At 35.3% G+C, this 17,086-nt stretch overlaps 1 protein-coding gene across 9 annotated transcripts in view; it reads right to left on the reverse strand.

The window, feature by feature from the left end:
- The window catches only part of FANCI (FA complementation group I), a 64,745-nt gene that overhangs the window by 35,719 nt on the left and 11,940 nt on the right, over positions 1–17,086 (reverse strand). For 6 of the 9 annotated variants that reach the window (XM_086364607.1, XM_086364606.1, XM_086364605.1 and 3 more), the window contains 11 exons: positions 13,897–14,027; positions 13,315–13,471; positions 13,177–13,234; positions 11,696–11,737; positions 11,250–11,373; positions 10,756–10,841; positions 9,100–9,226; positions 5,705–5,794; positions 4,898–5,034; positions 1,791–1,971; positions 338–425 (listed from right to left, as the gene is read on the reverse strand). In XM_086364607.1, the coding sequence (XP_086220733.1) occupies positions 338–425; positions 1,791–1,971; positions 4,898–5,034; positions 5,705–5,794; positions 9,100–9,226; positions 10,756–10,841; positions 11,250–11,373; positions 11,696–11,737; positions 13,177–13,234; positions 13,315–13,471; positions 13,897–14,027 (1,221 nt within the window). Of the gene's footprint in view, positions 1–337; positions 426–1,790; positions 1,972–4,897; positions 5,035–5,704; positions 5,795–9,099; positions 9,227–10,755; positions 10,842–11,249; positions 11,374–11,695; positions 11,738–13,176; positions 13,235–13,314; positions 13,472–13,896; positions 14,028–14,159; positions 14,409–17,086 lie in introns of those variants that run through there. The other 3 variants (XM_086364612.1, XM_086364610.1, XM_086364609.1) reach the window with 1 other exon arrangement.

The raw sequence follows: 17,086 nt of genomic DNA on the forward strand, positions 1-17,086 counted from the left end.
CAAATGACCACTGGTCACTCTGACCAATGAAGTCAGAATGTCAAGGGTTAAGAGAGTGGGAGGTCAATAAGTAGACAGCAGAAGGACAGGACTCACTTGACAATTATTAAAACAAAAAAGAGAGAAAGCTGATGCAAAGTAGAAGTTTCACTCATATGCTCCTTTCCTTCTTGACAACCATAGACAATATAAAAGAATTTATTTTTACTGGCATCATAATCAAAGATCTTGCATTAATCTACTATATCATTCAGGTTTTTTCCCAGGATCCAAAGCATTATGACATTTAAATAAAAATATTCCTGACAACTTTTTCCACCCTTTCAAAGTTCAATACCTAAGAAATGATTGATGGGGGAGGATGCTCTGGTAACAACCCTGTTGAGGACCTGCTCCAGAATTTCTTGTCTGATCATCTCATGGATCTAAAAGGAGCAGAAGAATCAATAAAATATTCCTTGGTGAACTTCAGCTTACAATTGTATTAATACCTATTAGGCAGAATAAAGAAAAGTTTGAATATGGGTAAAACTGGACTGCTTATTTCAAAGACAAACATTATGCGAATCATCTGGAAAGAATCATTGAATTATCATCCTGTACTCAAATGATTCATTAACCAGGCAAACTTTTATTAGCCTTATAGAGAGATCATATGAAAGTACTGCTACATGTAAGGTCCAGCAGCAAACAGGAATAATTCTACCTAGGTATCTACTATTAGGTCAACGTCCATATTTCTGACAGTATGCACAACTTTCATATTAAAATTTAAAAGCCCATAAAAAAACCCTGAAAATCTAGAAAATCTTCAATAACCCTGTCCTCAGTTTCTAGAAGCAGAGTAGTTGCCTTAAAAAGGACCTGTTTTGAATTTTTACTTGAACTTTAGCTAAATTTCATACCTGAACTTGATTACTTTCGGTAGAGACTGATTTCTTTCAGACTCTGGATTAATAATTTGATTATTAGTAAATTCTATGTTCTACAGATACCGTGACAAGGCCAACAACTGTGTGAACCAAGTAGAACCTTGATTTAAAAAAAAGACTAATTTTAAAACAAAAAATATTAAGTCTCTTATTCTAAGAATGTTTTAAAATCAGATTACTGTTAAAGAGTCATGTGTATCTAACATACAACCCTCAAGGACTATTATATGGTATTCACTTTACTTCTGGATCAGAACATCAGATTTACATTTAAATTGACCTCCAAATAACACTGTTAGCAGATACTTTTGGTATGTAGATACACTGAAGAATGGATGTCAAGATGACTTAGAGAAATCACTAGCAAAGCAAATTTGTTTAGCCTCAGATATGATCTTATTTAGATTGAGATAACAATCGTAATATGGTAATGAATTAAAAGAATATGAATTTCCCATTTGGGGTTCTTCAAAAACAATAAACCAATAGGCATGATTCTTCAAATTTGATGTTCTACAGCGACCTAAAAGATTATTTTTTGTATAAGGGTATAAAAAAAAATTCAGAAATGATTTACTGCTGGAGGAAGAAGAGGAAATCATAAGGAAGCTAACCTATATTCAAACTTCTAAGAAATGGTCAGAAAGAACAGAAATTAGAATAGATGAAAAACTCAGATAAAGACTGAGAAAGTATTCATCAAACTGCATCTATTAATGTTTCAACTATTATCCCAGTTTCTGTTCTCAGAAACTGCTACATACTCAAATTGCCCAGTCCCCCAAACTCCCAGGTGAATGTCCTATTTGTAGTATAATACAACAAAATGAGGGAATGGTTGCTGAACTCGAGTCTCACCTTGAAAGTTTCCAATAGGATATTAGCTCCCAGCTTACAAGCATGCTGGTTTGGCATTCTAGAAAGACCTGAGCTGGTTTCAGCAGTTTTTCCATCAAGAATCTTCTTTGGCCCATAGGAATCCATTAAAATGAAGCCAAATTCTACCAAGCCCTGAGTAACATGATCCCAACTATGAACACTGCAGGAAAACAAAGTTTAGTTAAGAAGAAAAACTTAATAAAACACCTTACCTCTACACTCTTTGCCATGTTACACATTTCCCAAACCTGACCTGTATAACCAACACCCCACATGAGTCTTTCCTTTTCATGTACCCTTAATCTGGCAAAATTCTGAATTTTTGGAGGAACAGTAATGGGGAATTGGTAGGCAAGCAATCTCTACCGACAGATCACCATGAAAATCCAGAAACTATGGAACATGAAGCAACATATGGAAGAAACTGGAATATTTCAGTGTACAGATCATTAGAGATTGCCACTCAAGATTTCATGACTACATTTTAATTTCTGCTTCTACTATTCCCCTCATGCCAATAACAACACATATACATATGCTTACAAGTTTGTCTTCCTCTCTAGATTGAGATTCTCTATGGTGGAGAGCACACTGTAGTCATATTTTTGCTCATAGAGCCTAGCACAAATTCTGGCATATAGAAGGTACTCGGTAAATATTTATAATAGGAACATTTATATTCATATTTATTTCATATTCATATTTATAGTAGGAATTGGTCTGATGAATGACTGGATTTCAAAAGCATGAAATAAAACTACAACCAACCTTTGGAAAGCAAGAGAATCCCTGGTGATTTTATACCACTTAATGTTACCCACTATAGTGGAAATCATGTTTATAATAACCTTTATATCATTACATCTACCTGCTAAACAGCAACAAATTATAATGCAGCATTAAAGAATGAAAGAGTTGTGAATAGATTCTCATAACATTCTGACAGATTTTAACAACAGTCACACTCTGGGGATCTGGGATCAAGATAATAAAATGAGTACATGCTCCATTTTTCCCAACCTGAATACTTACAAATGACAGAAAAGATAGATATAACTGTGTGTGAATGTCTATATGTGGTGCATGCATACAATCCATGATAACGTGGAAAAATAAGAGGTGCTTTGACTGTCTAGAAATTATGAAGAATCCTTAAAAAATGAAAGTAATAGAAGGAAAAAAGAAATCATAGACAGCATTATGCAGACTGAAAGGGTGCCTCCAAAAGCGGATGCCAAGGGTAGGTATGCTGGGAACTGGAAGGAACCCTGGGGCAACTTTTGTGGTGACTGGCTAGGATACCCCTGGATGAAGTTCAGTACACATCAACCTTCTCCACCTTTTTCTCCAAGACCTCACTGCATCTGGGGCCTGAGAGGCAGAGCAGCACTCTGAGAGGATGACAACATGCTGAAGGATGAGGGAGACACCATACCTAGAAGATCAGCCCCTGGTACATCCTACTGCTACCCTCGTATCCCTGAGGTAGAGTGTGTTAAATAAATACAGCACTCTCAGACAAACTAATGGGGAACGTCAAATATGATAATAAGGAAATAAGTAATCACCAAATACAAGAAAATAATACGACCAGGAAAGAGAAGCACCAAACTCAACAAAGAGAACCAATCCTATGGGAAAAGATTAATGGAACAAATAGAAGATTTTAAAAGTCTAATGAATATTCTCAGAGAAGAAAGACTATTGCAAGAAACAAAAAATAAACTGTTATGAAAAAACAACCAAGTGGAAATTTTGGAAATAAAAAACATGATGGATAGAGTGAAAACCTCAGCAGATGGCCTAAGAATAAAATGCACAGAACTGAAGAAGTAACTAAAGAATGAGCTCAGGAATTTTTATTTTATTTTGGCTGTGCCAGGTGTTAGTTGTGGCATGCAGGATCTAGTTCTCTGATTAGGAATCAAACCCAGGGCTCCTGCATTGGGAGCATGGAGTTTTAGCCACTGGACCATGAGCAAAGTCCCAGGAATTTTTGTAGAACTTGACACAAAAAGACAAAAATACATAAAGTATGAAAGAAAAATTGAGACATAGTATACAGAGCAAGATATTCCAAGAGAAAAAGGAGAGAGTACTCAAAAAAAATGAAGAAAAACATTTCAAGAGGAAATACATGAATCCTTATAGTGGAAGGGTACATTAAACACCAAGCAGAAATCAGATGGGCCAAAGTATGAGATTCAAAAGATAAATGCAAACAAAGAAACCAGTAAAATAATGAAGTCTAAGTAAGTATTGCTTGTTAGTAATAATGCTGAACAAGAAGGAAGTGGAGAAATTGTGCCCTAAAGTTCTCATTTTGGAGAGAAGAGGCAGTTACAATCCATTTTGCTACAAAATGTCTTATCTGTAATGTGAAAGAGTTCATATGTGATTGGTACAGATGGGAGTAAGTACAACCTAGAAGTTGTATTGGTTCATAGTGATTTTTTTCCTAGTACATTAATGTTTTGCACCTTCAGATTATCTGCAGGTAAGCACAGAAATTGTCAACAGAGCTAAATACAGCAAACCAAAACCACAAAAAAAGCATGACTCAGTAAAGAATATTATAACGGCTGATGTATACATGTATACAATGAAATACAACATTAACCATGAAAATAACAACCAGGATGGTAACCAGTTTTTTTTCTATTTTTTCTATTTTTACTTCTGTATTTGGTTAAAGATAGATTTGCCTAAAACTGCTCGTCAGTTGTCTAAAACTACTAATTCAATTCCATCCATCATTCCCAAACTCCAACAGTTACAGTAAAAAAATCTGTTTTTTATTTACCTAAAAAGCCAATGAAGACTTAGACCAACAGAGCAGTAATAGTACTAAAGGAGCCGACTTCAGTTTCATATTCTTGCTAACAAGGTGGCCAAGAAATCAAGCCTTGGGATTTTAGAATCTGTTGATACAGGGGAAGTCTGCTTGATCAATTTTAAGGGATTTAAACCTTGATATGTGAAGTCAACAACTATAGTCAACAGTTTTCTCTGATGGGCCATAAGTATGGTACCGCACTGCATTTTCTAGCACTAAATAGCTTAAACCTTATGGTTCATAAACTTACCTATTATTTACCACTTCCAAGATCATGGTTGAAATACAACATTCATTAGGAAATAGACTCTGAATATATTTTGAGCCTTGGAGAAGCTGAAGATCCTTAAAGTTTTTTATAACTGAAGACTTTAAAAAGTCAAACACCTAACATAATGAAAGAAATAGGAAAATGAAGCAAAAATGTATAGCCCATACTAGAGAATCTTAACCCTGTAACTGTTCCTACTTGCTGCCACACACTCATATCCCTATAACTGTTTCACTAGATGAGCATGACGCAAAAATTATAACTTTCAGTGAGAACTTAAAAGGAGCTGAAGACATGCCTGACTTGAGAGAAAAATGGCTAAAAATCAATATTACCCACACCCAGGGAAACACGTATGAGAAAAAAGGGTAAAGGATTTTATATTTTCATTCTTGCAAATAATATTTCTAAGAAATATTCCTTGACCAAGTTGAAACCTATTCTCATTAATTTCAACTTGGTCAAGGAATATTTCTTAGAAAGCTACAACATAATACGACTGCTATGAATACCCAGCTAAACTTGCCATTCTTGCTACCTGGACTGTGTGATGTTCCCACTGCTATTCCCATCTCAGCCTCTGGCTTGCCACATAGTTTGAAACAGAAGTATAAATCAAGTATCTGAAGAAGTCTTCAAGCAGCTCCCAGAGAAGAGTGTGGGCCTACATTCTTACAGGGGAATTTGCTGCTGGCAGGATGGGAGTGAAATTATTTAGGAAAGGATAAACAGGCTCTTACACTCCTTATCAACTACAGAAGGAAACCAAAAGTCACTCATAAATACCTGTTCCTCAAATCTTTGTATTCTTGTTACAGAGAGCAAGAGGGCGATGCTGAAAGGACAAATACTGCTGAAATCTCCTTGCTGTGTTGCCTAGAACAGACAAACCAAAAAGAAGTCATAACTTACATTTGAAAAATACAACATATTCTACTTAATAACAGGTCCTTAAGTGGATCAGAAACCTAAACCTAAGAGCTAAAACTATAAAACTTTTGGGACTTCGCTGGCAGTCCAGCAGTTAACTCTGTGTTTCCAATTCAGGGAGTGCAGGTTCAATTCCTGGTTGGGGAACTAAGATCCCATATAACACAGTATGACCAAAAAAAAAAAAAGCCTACAAAAACTTTTAAAAGGAAACACAGCTTGGTATTTTAAATCATAATTTTTTCACATGTGAATTGAATAAACTTGGGGGAAGTAATGTATAGCTTACATTTGGAAGGATAGAATTTGTTTATATATAAAGAACTGGAAACAAGAAAAAAAAATAAAAGGAAACACAGCAGAAAATCTTCAAGAGTTCGGATTAAAGATTTCTCAGATACAATGCCAAAAATATAATTTATGTAAGTAAAAAACTGATAAACTGGGCCTCATTAAAAATCAAAACTCTGGTGCTTCAAAAGAAACACCATTAAGAAACAAGCCACAGACTGAAAAAAATATTTGCTAATCACATACACGATAAAGGACTTGTACCCATAATATACAAAGAAATCTTAAAACTGTGTAAGCCATGCAATCAAAAGATGGGGAAAAGATTTGAATAGACATTTCATCAAAGATTGTTGATGTTGCTGTTCAGCTGTTAAGTCATGTCTGACTCTGCAATACCAAAGATATTAGAATGGCCAATAAGCTGTTTTATAGCTATCAGAATAGGTATAAAAAAACAGACAGTAACAAATGTTGGCCAGGATGTGGGAAAAAAAGGAGTCCTCATACAGTGCTGGTGGCTATGTAAAATGTTGTAGCCACTTTAGAGGACAGTTTGGTAGTTTCTTTAAAATATAAACATGAATGTATTACAAAACCCAGAAATTCTACTGGTAGGTATCTATCAAGAGAAATGAAAACATATGTCTCTACACAAAGACATGCATTTGGATGTTCACAGCAGCATTAGTCCTAATAGCCAAAAAGTAAAAACAACTGCAGTGTCCATCAACTGGTGGACATCTAATCAACGGACACACACACACACACACACACACACACACACACACAGTGGAAGACCATTCAACAACAAACAAGAATGAAATACTGGTAAATGCTACAACATGGATAAAAACCTTGAAAAATTATGCTCAATGAAAGAAGCTATACACAAAAGATTATATATTAAGTGATTTCATTCATATGAAATGTCTGGGAAAGGTAAATCTATAGAAACAGGCATGAAGGATCTTACAAGGTGATGAAAATGTTCCACAACTGAATTATGATGATGGTTGTTGCACAACTGGGTAAACTTAAGAAAAATCACTGAATTATACTTTAAAATGAGTGTATTCTATATTACATAAATTGTAACTCAATAAAGTTAAAAAATAGGTTTTTGAGCCCTAAAAGAAATGGCAGACAACAAAAGAAAAAAATAAATCAAAGATGAATAAAAGAGAAAACCAAAAAACAAAAATAAAACAGTAAACAAATACAAAGCTTGTTCTTTGAAAAGAACAGTTACTAGAAACCTAAATAAAAAAAGAGTATATAGACACAGAGAAGATAAAGGAGCTTTAAAGGCTACTTTTCACATTTGGTCTTTAAATATCTTCTCCTACAAAAGGGACCTGAGGCTCCTTGGAGAAATCAGATGCAATAAGGAAAGCACAGGTGTGTTTTGGATAGCTTACGCCATGAAGTGCTCAAAGACTAACATGGCCATGTTAGAAGGACACATAAGCCAACCTCAGGGATCCAAATGGCCAAATATGGATCATTCTGGGTACTGTTTATGAGTACATGGAATTTTAAAAGGTTCATGGTTGCATAACAATATTCAAAAAAAAAAAAGAGGGAGGTGTGGGGCTCTTTTCACAGAAAACCAACTAGAAGGAATGACCAATAAAAACTTCTGATTTTAATTCTACCATTTTGCAACTCCCAGTATAATTACTGATTTAGGACAAGAATCATTAATAGATGGGAAACCAAAATCCACTGTGTGGAAGATTGCTAAGGAAAGGATTTTCACATGTCTCAAATTATGACCCCATGGATTAATTTCTAATTACAAAGGGAAACATATATCTTTGCAAGTGAAGAAAACTGCTGGTCCTTGTCTTAATAAAATGATTTGGCTAAGACTGCCTGATACTATGAGCCTTTTGATGTGATGCAATAGAATTAAAGCCTCTGGGACAAATCTAGCTCACCACCTTTTTTTGTACAGCCCATGAGCTAAGACTGCTTTTCACATTTTTAATTGTTGAGGGGAGAAAAGTCAAAGGAGTAATAGTATTCCATAACACATGAAAATTAAATAAAATTAAAACTCAGTGCCCATATAGTTTCACTGGCCCACAGCCACACTCATTCATTCATGTGTTGTCTCCAGCTGCCTTCTTGCTACAAGAGTAGTGTAGTGGTGACAGAGGCCATGTCATCCGCAAAGCCTGAAATAGTTTATCTGGTCCTTCAGAGAAAGTTTGCTGACTCCAACAAGAGAAAAAACACAACAGCACTTGAGACATATTCTCACCAAAAATGTTTAACTTGAATCTAATCATGGGGAGACAATAAGACAAATCTGACAATATGAGACACAAGAAAACTGGGCAGGATTCTTAAAAAAATTCAATAAAAAGGTATTAATCCTTATTCTTATGAGACACATGTGGACATATTCAGGCACTGAAGTGTCAATATTTCTTCTTTTAAATGGTTCAGAAAAAATATACTTGAGAGAGGTGAGATAAGGTAAATGTAGCAAAATACTTAAGAGTTCAAAACATTTCTAATTTTTATCTTACTACTTCACAAATATTTAACAATGACTTAGCTTCACAAAACTCCATGATTTACTATGAGAAAGAGACAATTTCCCCAATTTGCAAATAAGGAAACAAGTCAAGAGTGAAGTTCATATAATAATGGAGCTAAGGCTAAATTTTGAATTTCCTACAGAACAGTCTTCATCTTTAAACAAACAAACAAACAGAAAAACACTAGAACACTTAAGGTCTGGTTTTAAAAAGGGACTTGCTTAAAAATGTAGTGGTATCATGTATCTTCCACTTTCAAAGTTAAAAAAGAGACCCTCTAGACCCAGGGTCTTTCTATAGTATTTCTATGTATTGGTTTCCAGTCATTAAACGGCATAAAAAGAGGCTTGAGTTCAAACGTCCTTGTTTCATAGAGATCCTGGATCACCTTAAGAGTCTGGTTACTACCTTCAAGTGTCTCAGGAGTTCTCTGCCTAGCTCAAAATCCAACTTGATGGCAAACACAATATGTAGAATAATGGTGCCTTCCACGTGACGAAGTTCATCCAATGGTACAGTAATAAGATCCAAGTACCTAAAAGATTCAACAGAAAGGTTTGAGCTATAGCTTGACCAAGAGACAACAGTGCATTTGCTCATATGAACGAATAGAAAAACTCAGGCTGAACTAACAGGATCACTGGAGGCAGGCAGAAAGTACAAAATCTACTTATTCTTTGCTCCTTTTCATGAAACTTCCTGAATGAACTGTCTATGGTCATTATTTCCACTTGTTTACCTCTCCCCAGTTAAATCCAACTCAATTAAGCTTCTGTGCCCTCCCTAACCTCCCTTCCAATGCTATTTGATTATCCTTGCAAGGGCTACAAATGACCTCTACATTGTCAAAATCAATACTCAAGTCTCACCCTAATTAAAGCCTCAGTAGATCTGACACAGTTAATCCCTTTCTTTCTGGAAACATGTTCTTCTCTTAGCTCCTGGGGCACTGTCACTGGCCTCAAATTATTTGTGCTGGCTCATCCTTCAAGTGGTGGAATGCCTCTGAGAGTTCAATCTTGGGTTCCTTTTCTCTTTTCACAACTTCCCCAGGGACCCTAAAGAGCCTGCAGGCTTCAGTCCCTTCCAATCTGTATCTCTGGTCCCAACCTCTCCCTGAAACTCCAGACTGCCTGCTCAGCACCTTCATATAAGATACTAATACATATCTCAAACTTCCATGGTAAAAACTGAGCTTCTTCTCCTCTAAACCTGCTTGTTCTGTCAGTCTTTCCTGACTCAGTATACAAGAACAACTTCTCATCAACTGCTCAAGTACAACAACTTAAAATTGTTATTCCAGGTTAGTAGATTGAGATAGGATTAAAAGCACAAATGCTGCAGACAAATTGCTTGCATTCAAATCACAGCTCCACCAATTTATGGCTATATAACCCCAGGAAATCCCTTAATTTCTCTGTGCCTTGGTTTCTCCATGTATAAAAGAGAGACAAAATGGAGTTGCTGTGAAGTTTAAAGTGCTAAAAAACAGTACTTGGCACACAGCAAGCATTCTACAAATATTTGCTTCAAAAACTCTTTTCCAGCCATACCGTGCTGTGTCCTGCCTTTGGACTAACTCTTCCACTGAGAATGTTTTTTTCCTTGAGCTACATATTATGGCTCTTATCCTTCAGGCTTCAGGTAACACAGCACATTCTCAGAGGTTTCCCTGACCCCTCAACCTAACGTAGCCATGCTGTCACTGTCACGTCATCCACTTGAAACGTATGCATAGCCCTTTCCACTCTAATACTTTTCTTGTCATTTCTTTTCTTTTCTCATTAAAATTTCTCCATGAGAGCAGGAACTTTGACTGGTTCATCACTGTCCCAGGTCCAATAGCTTCTGGCACAGAGTAAACACTTAATAAATGCCTTTGAAGTCTATAACTACAGAGTCATTATTGCTGTTTTCCAGGAAAGATTAAAATAAGAGTTGAGGAGACTACACTATTTTTTAACTTTATTACTGAGCAGCTGAGGGGAAGGTAGGGACTGAAGAGTTAGATAATGAGATGATGAATTTGGAAAAATGATTTTATTTCTATACTCTTTGACTCACTCATCACCACTTTGTTCCTCATTGTGTTGCTGATCTAGCTTGTTGAAGAAAGCTATGATTCCTACCAAGACCCTCTTCCGGCTTCCCTGAAAAAGAATAAAACAAAATAAATAAGGGCAAGTTAAACTACTTTTCAACTTAAAGAATTTTCAAGTATGAATTTAAATAAATTATAAGCTAGACTCACACTAAGAATTTATAGAACACTTTCATAAAAACACTTTTTGAAACAGAGTTTGAAATACATCTTAATATCAGACTCTAAGGGGCCTACAATCCACCCTTTCAGAGCTCTTCATCCCTCTTCCTACCACACACACGAGACCAGAGATAACACACATTCACTCTGAGGACCATGACATTTTTAGTAGACCAAATTGTCATATGTGAAATGAAAGTTTCTATGTCCTAGTACATAAAATAAAGAGTATGAATAAACTGAATGGTAATAATTGGTCATTACACCAGAGTTTAAAAAAATATTTTATTTATACCTTTGAGGAGAGAACCAGAAGTTGATAGACCAAGGGTGGTATTTCTTGAAGATTCAATTTGGAGAACACCTTCAACACTTTTTCCACCACAAATTCCACCTCTTCTGTAGTCAGAGGGACAGCCCTGTGGATCAAAGATTCTAAAGGTTAGAGACCAATTTGGGAGATATCAGAATGTTGTTAATTGCGTCTTTTGATTTTTCTCTAATGGAGAACCTTAAAGGAAACCAATAATCTTTCCTCAGCAAAGTTATCTTGGAAATAAAACATCATATACTTTAAATAAGAAATTAAAGCAAAAAAGGGTGGGGGGAAATCTTGTAACAGAAAACAGAGGTATCAATACTCTTACTCAGGAACAGTGGTATTTGAGCTTACTACATTTCAATTTCTAGCAGGTAAGTTCTCACAGCAGGATTAAAAAAGAAGGGAATGATGATACTTACTTGAACATAGAGGTGAGTTGGATTACATACTGATGATCCCATCTGATTAAAAATGAAAAAGAAAAGTTTATGTTGTTTTAACTTATTTACATGTTACTTTATAAAATTAGCAAGGAAGAAAAGAATTAGGGCCATTTCAAGTTTGATTTGCTGCTACTGGGAAATAACATCAAAGAAATGACATTTAAAACAATGAAATAACAGCTTTTAACCTACTGGACTGGCACAATCAAAGCCTGATGACATTCAGTGCTGGTGAGATTTTGGTGAACAAACACTTCACATACTATTTTGTGGAACATACACTGATATAATCCTTCTGGGAAGACAAGTTGGCAATACTACTTACCGACTTTAAACATGCACATAACCAAAGAGCCACCCAGCTTACTATTAGGAATATATCCCATGTACATGCTTATAAAAGGTCACCCAGACATAAAAGAATGTTAACTGCAACATCTTTTATAATAGCAAAAACCCAAATAGCCAATATTATTTACTGGCAAAAACTAAATAATCTAACAATTAGAGATTAGCCAAATATTAGAATACTATGGAACTATTAAAAAGAATGATGTAAAGTAGTATATGCTGACATGAACATATGTGTTAAATGAAAAATGCAAGGTACATTACAATGTAGAATGAATAATATTTTGTGTAATTAAGAATAAATGGATAAACATACCTGAGCTGATACATGCTTAAAATTATTTCTGTAAGAGACCTTATGAACCATGAAAGCAGTTATCTCTGGTTTGGATAATCTAGTTCCTTTCAACATATTGAAGTATAATCACAGTATTATGTAACTTAGTATTCTATTCATTTCAGGCTATATATATAAAAACACGTATTAAGGATTTACTATATATATACATATATACACAAAGATCTTTCATCTTCGCTATATGTCTTTATATATTTCATTTTTAATGGGTATAAATTGCATGGAGGGGCTCTTTTATAGCTTACATACCACAACTTACATATCTCTATTATTGTATCCTTAAGCTAGTCACAAATTTCTGTATTGAAATGTTCATGTATGAAGACTTTCTTATACAATGCAGTTTTTCCTTAGCATAGACACTTGTATTTCAGGTTTAAAGATACAAATATCAGGCTTAATGATAAAAATATCACTTATATATCCCCCCCGCCCCAAAATAAAAGATAGTGGCAAGGTGACTTTCTAGCCTTGAAGACCCTGGGACTCCAAATAATACTATAGGGCTAAATTGCTGTGTTAGGATGACAGTTAAGTAAGTAGAGACTATATGTATAATGTTAGAATAAAGAATACAGCAAATAACCTCTCTCAAAAACTCATCACAGACTAAATGGTTTTATAGTGGTAAATCATAAACAAAAAAATGGACTAAAACTTCAGTGATATAAATTCCCAAAATAATGGTATTCCTTTTTTTGGTGACTTATAGTCCTGAGAAAAATTCTTCATATTATTAAGGACTTACCTGCCAGAACAGAGGGTGTTAATCAACTGCTTCTTACATTCTTCCCCACTTAGTTCACCTAGAAATGCAAAATACACTGAAGAATAAATCCGATTAAGTGAAGAAAGAAAAAGCCACTGAAATTGGAAGAAAAATTACCTTTTCCATAAGTCAGATTTTCCTTTTTGGTACCAAGGGCAGTGAGAATGATGGGTAACAGCTCCAAAGATTTTCCGTTTGTTAGCTTGCCTTCATTGATAGCACTAACAAACTCATTGGCTAATTCAACCAATAACTGTCCCGGAAAACGGTGAACCTAAAGTTCATGGGGTTAAAAAACATTCAGCAGATATCTAGATGTTTGATACCTCTTCAAAAATCAGTCTTTTGCTGAGTTGACAGAACTGGCATTGAAGCCCAAAACGGGTTCTAAAAGTGATTCAGGGAATCATTCTGCTCTGGTAAAGGATTTCAAAAGGTCAGGATCTTCCATTAGTTCCCTGATGTTCTTAAATATTCCAGCTCTTGAAAGAGACACATGTCCATGATACTGGAAACGTAACATAAACATCTAGGTGGTTTATGGCTCATTCATCGGCTATTTTGTTTTAGAACGGTAGTTCTTACTTGTAAGTAGGAACTATGGTGGGTCTGAGACGTTTACATTTTCCCTCCCTCAACATATAACCAACCCCGCTCCAAATTCAACCAAAACCAAAACAGTTTTGTTTTCCATCTCACCTCCAGCATTAGCAATCCTGTGATTTCAGATGCTACTTCTTTCTGTAAATCCCCTGATTCCAACAACTGGATACAACAACTGTATATCTTAAGTCTCTTAAGAGCTCCAGCTTCCTCAGAACAGGGTAAACCTTATCATTTTCAACAGGTAGCACAGAAACAAAGAAAGAAAAAAGGAAGAAGTCTGACAAGGTTGAAGGGCAAACAGGAATAACAAACAGCTTTGCAGTTGAATACAGAAACAGAATTATCAAAATACTTACTATGGTACTTAGAACAGCCAATATTTAGGAGCTTTGAAAAAGTTTTTTAATTTAGACAGAAAACTGAAATACCAGTTTTTCTGTACACTTCCATCCATGCCATTAATTTTTAAAATAATTTTATAGTGCAGAAGAAGGAACACCTTCTAATATTTCTTAAAGCTTTTCGGGATCCAATAACCCAAATTAAGTAACATACTTCAAAACATCATCACTGAGTGAAGTCAGCAGGAAAAGAGAGAAAAATACCTTGAGGTGAATGGGAAGAAAAAAACACATTCCAAAAGTTATTGAATACAGCTAAAGTAGAGCTTAAAACGAAACCTACAGTTGTAAATACCTACATTAAAAAAGATCTCAAATCAATAACCCAAGCTTCTACCATAAGGAATTATAAAGAGATGAAACTAAAGTCAAACCAAGTGAAAAGAATATAAAAATAAAATCAGACATAAATGAAAGAATAGAATAATAAAAATCAAGGAAACCAAATCTTTTTCTTTGAAAAGATAAACAAAGTTGAAAAATCTTCAGACTGACCAAGAAAAAAAGAGAGAAGAATCAAATTACTAAAATCAGGAATGAGAGTGGCATTACTACTAATCTTGCAGAAATTAAAAAAAAATAAAATAAAGTAATACAATAAACAACATATGAAATGAATAAATTGCTGTAAAGACACAAAGTTATCAAAATTGACTAAAAAAGATAATAGAAAACCAGAACAGACTTATAAATAGAGACTGAATTAGCAATAAAACCTCTTCTACAAAGAAAAGTCCAGAACCAAATGGCTTTACCGGTGAATTCACCAAACATTTAAAGAATTAACAGCAACTCTTCCAAAAAAACAGAAGAGAAGGTAACATTTCCAAACTGAGTCTATGAGGTCAGTATTACCTTTATACCTAAACCAGACAAAGACCGGAGAAGGCAATGGCACCCCACTCCAGTACTCTTGCTTCGAAAATCCCATGGGCGGAGGAGCCTGGTGGGCTGCAGTCCACGGGGTCTCGAAGAGTTGGACACGACTGAGCAACTTCACTTTCACTTTTCACTTTCATGCCCTGGAGAAGGAAATGGCAACCCACTCCAGTGTTCTTGCCTGGAGAATCCCAGGGACGGGGGAGCCTGGTGGGCTGCCGTCTATGGGGTCGCACAGAGTTGGACACGACTGAAGTGACTTAGCAGCAGTAGCAGACAAAGACATTCTAAGAAAACTATGAATGATATTCCTTGTGACTACAGATGCAAAAATCCTCAACAAAATATTAGCAAACTAAATTCACCAACATAAAACAAAGACTGTACTCTCTAACCAAACTGGATTTAACCCAGTAACCCAATACTGGTTCAATGTATGAAAATCAATTTCATATACCACATAAATAGAATAAAGGATAGAAGTCACATGATCACCTCAGCAGATACAGAGAAAGCATTTGAAAATTTCAGTACTGTTTCATGATTAAAAAAAAAAAAACACTCAACAAACTAGGAATAGAAGGAAAACTCCTTAACCTGATAAAGGGCATCCATGAAAAAACCACAGAGGTTAAAGTGTCTGCCCACAATGTGGGAGGCCTGGGTTCGATCCCTGGGTCGGGAAGATCCCCTGGAGAAGGAAATGGCAACCCACTCCAGTATTCTTGCCTGGAGAATCCCATGGACGGAGGAGCCTGGTGGGCTACAGTCCACAGGGTCGCAAAGAGGTCGGACATGACTAAGTGAGAGACTTAACTAACTTAACATCATACTTGCTAATAAAAAACTGAAAGATTTCCCCCTGAAATCAGGGAAAAAAACAAGGATGTTCACTCTCAGCATTTCTATTCAATACTGTACTGGAGGTTCCAACTGAGGTAACTAGGTTAGAAAAATAAAAGGCATCTAGATTGAGAAAGAGGTAAAGTTACATCTATTTGAAGATGACATAATTTTGTTTATAAGGGCTCCACAAAAAAGAAACTACTAGAACTAATCAGCAAGTACAGGAAGGTTGCAAGATATGAGATCAATATACTCATCTACTGTGTTTCTATACACTAGCACTGAACAATGAGAAGATTAAGAAAAGAATCTCATTTACAATCACACTCAAAGAATACTTCAGAATAAATTTAATAAAAGTAGTGCAACACTTGTACTCTGAAAAGAACAAAATATTGTTGAAAGAAATGAAAAAGAACCTAAGTAAATGGAAAGATATGTCATGTTTATTAATGGAAGACATATAAAGATAGCAATACTTTCCATAGATAGATTCAACATAATCCCTACCAAAAACTCAGTTTCCGTTTTTGCAGAAATTGACAAGCTAATCTTAAAATTCATATGAGAACTCATGAGACCCAGAATATCCAAACTAATTCTAAAAAAGAAAACAGTGGAGGACTTACACTTCGCAATTTTAAAGCTTACCACAAAGCTATTCTAATCAAGACAGTGTGGTGCTGACACAAAGAGACACATCTCGATCAAGGGAATACAACTCTGAGTCCAGAAATAAACCCTCGCATCTATGGGCAATTGATTCTCAATAAAGGTACTATGGTGGTTCAGTGGCTAAGACTGTGCTCCCAATGCAGGCGGCCTAGGTTCAATCCCTGGTTATGGAACTAGATCCCACATGCTGCAACTAAGACATAGCACAGCCAGATAAAATAAATATTTTTTAAAAAGAAGAAAAAAATGGGGAAAAATGAAGCTGGACTCCTACCTCACATCATATACAAAAATTAACTCAAAAATGGATAAAAGTTTTACATGTAAAAGCTAAGATTATAATCTTGAAAAGAAAACACAAGAAATCTTTTCAAGAAATCTTGAAAAGGTATAAATCTTTGTAACTTTGGATTAAGCAATGATCTTTTAGATAAAAACCAAAAGTGCAAGCTACAAAAAATTAATTTTTTTTAATTAAAAAA

Source organism: Bos grunniens, chromosome 21 (genome assembly GCF_055505025.1).
Source record: "Bos grunniens cultivar Pamir isolate PY7600 chromosome 21, Bosgru_T2T1.0, whole genome shotgun sequence".
Taxonomy (NCBI): Eukaryota; Metazoa; Chordata; class Mammalia; order Artiodactyla; family Bovidae; genus Bos; species Bos grunniens.